Source organism: Branchiostoma belcheri, unplaced genomic scaffold (genome assembly GCF_001625305.1).
Source record: "Branchiostoma belcheri isolate BF01 breed outbred unplaced genomic scaffold, Haploidv18h27 scaffold224, whole genome shotgun sequence".
Taxonomy (NCBI): domain Eukaryota; kingdom Metazoa; phylum Chordata; class Leptocardii; order Amphioxiformes; family Branchiostomatidae; genus Branchiostoma; species Branchiostoma belcheri.
This window is the reverse complement of record NW_017803758.1, coordinates 234,235-239,879: the sequence shown is the minus strand read 5'-3', so window position 1 is coordinate 239,879 and position 5,645 is coordinate 234,235. Positions and strand designations below refer to the sequence as shown.

Below are 5,645 nucleotides of genomic sequence, written 5' to 3'. Positions count from 1 at the left end.
TATCACGCTCCCGCTAGCGCTAATTGAAGATGAGTGTACTATAATCCATGATTGTCGTAATAGAAATGTCAGTTTTCCCAGGCCCCTGCAGATGTTGAAACCTTCCAAATTTTCATATTGTCGACTTCAAAACAGTAAATTTGAGAAACAGAAAGCTAAACTAAGGACAAAATTTGAGTTTGGTACTAGACTATTCTTTTTACTCGTATTACATGTACATTTGTATTACATAAGTACAGTGTGGAAGATTTGCACACCCAAGTTCTTCCAAGACAGTCCATGGTAGCGTGCGTAGAGGGTGTTGAGGGTTCAGGTTTGAGTTTCTTTAGTCAAGCTGCAACAGTACCGGTAATACATGCTGGACCACTAGGCAGCTGATTTGAGTTTAGGCCACACCAATTTAATTTGTTGTTTCTCGGATTCGCCCTGTCCATTTTTTCTGATTTGCAAAAAAAAAAAAGATTTGAGGTTCTGAATCAACTGCAAAATGCTCAATGAAAGACATATTTTGGCCCCAACATTTGAAGAAAGTCCTTTTCTTCCTAGTTGTTCAAATTTTTCAATGTAACAATGAAACTTTGTTTCATTAAAAGTTCAAAACCTATAATCTTTGTTTTGATTCTAAACCAGCCTGGTATGTTGACTTCATGGCTCATATCGTAACATTTCTGGCTATCATGGGGTGCCTTGGCCTGTTTTGTTTTTTTTCATTATTTCGCCGTCGCTTACATACTTTTTCTGAAAAAAATCAGAGAAACAACCAATTAAATTGGTATGACCTTATGCACAGATTCCCAATGTGCAGTGTCTCTTTTTAACTTGGAATTTTTTTTCTGGCAATTTACCAACAACTAGATGAAACAAAACTTGGTCATATAGCTGAAGGGATATTCTTCCATGGAAGGATTTCCCTTCAGCTACAGTATATGACGAAGTTTGATAGTTATTTTGCTACCAAATTATTTCCTGGAAGAGGCAGTTGCTAGACTGGAGGGTGTGCAGACTCCAGATAAACAGGTGAACTGCCTTAGTTCTATGGCCTAATTATCAAACTGTACACACCTACACTTACACTTATGACTTCATTAACGAATTTCAATGATAGAAATTCAGGAAAGTACATATTATTAAATACAGCAACAATGTCATGTAAAAATGACAAATAAGGCTCTTTATTTTATTTTATTCTTTGATCCAGATGAGACTGGATCTTGACAATACTTCTTTATGAAGCCCAGCAAAAGTTATGCCAGAAAAACGGGGGTGCACAATTATGTATATTCTGCATTAAACCTTGGTTATATTTTTGGACGCATTTGTATCTGTCCCTTTCAACATGAATTGATGGGTGCAGTGGTATGTGAGTAGGTGTTGGCAATCTGAAAGTCATCGTACAATGAATTTATGACAGGCTGCACAGCAACAAAACATAAACTGTACCTTGCTCTTTAAATATATTCAACACAAATCTTTAACCTTGAGTCCCTCGTGGCAACATCTTCACATACATGTACTACCCAGACAAAACATGACAGCGTGAATAGCAGAAACTACGTGTCTTACGGAACTTTCTGCTGGCAATTTTTCTGTCACAAGACACTGCTGTTTCAACAAAATGTCTAAACTACACAGGTGTTTCCTAGGATAATATATGATCCCTATACTATGCTATAGCCTAGTCTGTCATTGTAGTCAGGAAATGCACAATGTATTATATAGAGATATCCCTTGTTGTTTCCCCAGGTTGAGTGTTTGTTGTTGGTTGTCAATGGTTTCCTCCTTACTCCACTCCTTCCTTCTCTCTCACTGCCACCTACAGGACACACACAATACATCAGCATCATACAAGAGACATTGCAGACCTGAAGACCTTCACACAAGGGTGTTTCAGGTCCATTTCTGTGTTGATGTGTGTGTGAACCCCACAAATCTATGGGTGGGTTGTGTTGTGATATGGTGAGTAGGTTAGGTTTGGTTTGGTGCCCCCTTTCATCTTTTTACCTCCATGAAAATGGAGGTATTGTTTTTGGCGCGTCTGTGTGCGTGTGTGTGTGTGTGTATGTGTGTTTGTGTTTCCGCATATTTGTACCTTCATGACTCCATAACGCCTTTATGGATTGTGATGATATTTGGTATGCTGGTAGGTCTTAGGAGGACAAAGGTCACGGTCAAATATGGGCCTCCTGGTGGATGGCCTTGGTACTGCAGCAGCACTTCCGGTTCAAGGTTGAGTCAGGGCATGGCTGAGAGGAATCTCCTTTGTACTTGAGCCAGGGTAACAGATGTGGCTATGCCGAGCGAGGCAGCGCGCTCCCTCAGGGGAATAGGTGACCTATTTCAGGGCAAATGTGCCACTGTATGGCTGTGTGTTTGAAAACAAACAACTTGTGTTATTACCTCCATGAAAATGGAGGTATTGTTTTTGTTGCGTCTGTCTGTGTGTCTGTCTGTCTGTACATGTTTGTGTCTCCGCACATTTGCGGCCAGCATAACTTCATAACGCCTTTATGGATTGTGATGATATTTGGTATGCTGGTAGGTCTTAGGAAGACGAAGGTCAAGGTCAAATATACGCCTCCTGGTGGATGACCTTGGTACTGCAGCAGAACTTCCGGTTTTTGTATCTTTTGTCCTGAATATGCTATGGTCTTGATTTTTTGGTGGCAGATAGCTTGTCTTGTCAGGAATAAGTGGTGTGGGTTTGGTCCCCCTAGCAGCTTGTTCTGGAACTGCAGGGGACTTTCGGGCGAAATCTTTAAAAGCCAATAAGTCCAGATAGAAACAATGTATTTTCATCATTTTTGGTAGGTAGGTAGCTGAGAGAGAGATGTACATAATTAACTGCAAATTATGCAAATGAGGACTTAATTTGCATAATTAATGAGGAAATTCTATAATTACAGTGTTTTGCATTATAGTACTTTCATACATGTAATGTATGTAATCTATGGCAGATGGAACATCATTAGATACCAATTATGCAAATGATGACCTAATTTGCATAATTAATGCGAAAATTCTATGACTCCTTAGTGGTAAATGATGGGAATTTCGTACTTGGTACATGTGTAAGTTAATCAAAAGTTAACATCACGATGCATTTATTATGTTAATGTGGAGGTAATTTGCATAATTAAAGAAGAAATTAACATTTACATGTCAAGCCCATATTTCATGGAGGTATGAGATCTCGGAACTCTTGTTTAGGTACTGCAGTGGAAGCTGCAAGCACATCTAACACTCGGAAGACGGAACAACAGACGGCAAACCGGATAGTGAATGAGTTAGTGAGATACATATAATAAGTAGTGATGCATACCTAAACCAAATTTTAGGTTCAGGTCAGATTCAAGTCCAGAGGTTTAGGTTCAGTTCTGGACTTGTAAGTCCGGAGCTAAACCCATGGCATATACAAAATTGCATGTTGGCAACCTTGCAATGTTGTCTGGGTGAAACTTTGGCCACATAACATGGAGACCAACACTTGACGATGCCCGATGGCAATGTTTTCTTCATTTTGCAGCAAAGATTTTACAATCTATGGAAGGTTTTAGATGGTTTGGAAAGAAAAGGTGTATGTGAAATTGTCTTTTATGGTAGTAAGTCCAGACTCGGTTCTTGACTTTTAGGTTTCTTTGGACTTAAAGCTTCAAACTTGAATGACTGTACAGCACCTTGAATCTCTCCTCCAGTAGAGAGACTTCGCTGATGAGGTCTGTGATAGCGTTAGTGAAGGCCTCCTGCGGGCTGTAGTCAGGTGTGGTCTGCACTCTCAGCACAAACTTGTGTTCCAGGGGGTGGGGCACCTTGTACCCCGCAAATATCACCTGTGGGTCCTTCAGCAGCTGCCTACATCAGAACATAACATGGAAATTACGTCACCTGATCAAAGGTATAAAAGAATGCCTTGTGTACCATTAGCTAAAGATATTAGAACATTACTATCATTGATTTTGCCACCCCTCCCTGATACCACACTTCTGTCTTTAGTTCTGCCATTAAAACTGATGTGGTCGTGACAGTGTCACAAGAAGAGACGAGCCTCCTTCGCAGTCTTGTTGGGCGTCGGCGTTATTTTTTCTGTGAGCGACGTTAGTAATATGCCGCCGCGAGGGACAATTTGCTGCCGAAGGAGTTTTTGCCGCGGAGAGAAGGATTCGCGCTCCAACAAGACTGCTTCCAGTCGGTGACTATAGAGGTCCTTGGATTAAGCCAGCCTTTTATAGAGGCTATTAACATGTTCGCACAGGGGTAATTCACATGTCCGCGCAAGGGTAATTCACAGATACGCATGTCGAAGGCTGACACGCGCTCCCTGCCCTGGTGGTGTTTATTGCGGGAAGTTCACACATCCATGCCAATCGCTCCTAAGTGTTTTTTAATAGCCCTTTTTAGTCGCCGACTGGAAGCAGTCATGTTGGAGCGGGAATCCTTCTCTCCGCGGCAAAAACTCCCTCGGCAGCAAATCGTCCCTCGCGGCGGCATATTACTAGCGTCGCTCACAGAAAAAATAACGCCGACGGCCAACAAGACTGCGAAGGAGGCTAGCCGAGTATACTGTACAGACAGACACCAGTAGGACTTCTATCCTCTCCACCTCCTGTCTCACCTGCACATCACATTCTTGGGTTGAACCAGCTCATGGATTCCATCACAGACGGAAAATTTCTTACTATCCTACCCACGTCATGTATGGTGTCCTTCTGTCTGCCCCTCCTGACCTAATCAGATCTAAGTACGTAGTAACAGTTACGAACATATACCTGGAACTCTACATGTACTTCTTACTGGAGTAATGAATGAGAAATGTCAGACAGTTCAGCCCCCAGCTGATCAGGACGTTTCAGCAACACCATAAACATTTCTGCCCCGGGGCTGTTAATGATCTAATATGTTTGCTTGGACTTAAATTACAATCCATCTTTCGATAAATCTAAAACGTAGACAACATGTTGATTTCCGATGCAGTATGCATTTAGGCCAGACAACAAGGTACAAACTGCAACTCCTGTTGAAGTTCTCTGACATAGAAAAGCAGTCTCTATTGATGATAATCTAGATTGCCGACTGGAAGCAGTCATGTTGGAGCGGGAATCCTTCTCTCCGCGGCAAAAACTCCCTCGGCAGCAAATCGTCCCTCGCGGCTGATTGACAATGCGCTGCTAGTTCAGTAGATTGTCAGACATACTAAATGACAGGTTTTTACCCCACCATGTGCTTTTACATTTTTCCCAGTGTTTTTACAGTCCAACGTGTTTTCTGTTTCAGATTTAAGGCGTCCTCCCTGGCTAATTTGGCATTTTAGCTTTCCATCGTTTTCTCACAAAGAAATTTAGAAAGAACTGTAGTTGTACTGAATATTGATACCTGGGTTCAAAAGGGTTATGAATATGAATTTATGGACCATATGGATGACGTCATCACATTTTATTGCCCCAAATGTAATTATCTTTAAAGTTATAATATAGCACTTTGACACAAGTAACTGAAATAAAAGTATGATTTTCATGTGCATAATGGTCAAAGCTACAAATGTACGTTTGCACAAATTGATATCTACTAATTACCCGTAGTTATTAGAGAATAACTAGATTTTAATTAGGCAATTAGGTTATTCTCTAATAACTACGGATAATTAGTAGATA

General features: G+C 41.0%; 1 protein-coding gene across 3 annotated transcripts in view; it reads right to left on the bottom strand.

Annotated features, from left to right (window-relative positions):
* Positions 1 to 1,150: 1,150 nt before the first annotated feature.
* LOC109470429 (DNA-directed RNA polymerase II subunit RPB11-a) overlaps positions 1,151 to 5,645 on the bottom strand; it is a 12,672-nt gene continuing 8,177 nt past the window's right edge. For 2 of the 3 annotated variants that reach the window (XM_019769380.1, XM_019769379.1), the window contains exons 3-4: positions 3,675 to 3,849; positions 1,151 to 1,813 (exon numbers count right to left, since the gene is read on the bottom strand). In XM_019769380.1, coding sequence (XP_019624939.1) covers positions 1,781 to 1,813; positions 3,675 to 3,849 — 208 coding nt within the window. In that variant the 3' untranslated portion in view covers positions 1,151 to 1,780. The remainder of the gene's footprint in view (positions 1,814 to 3,674; positions 3,850 to 5,645) is intronic. The other variant, XR_002140254.1, reaches the window with a different exon arrangement.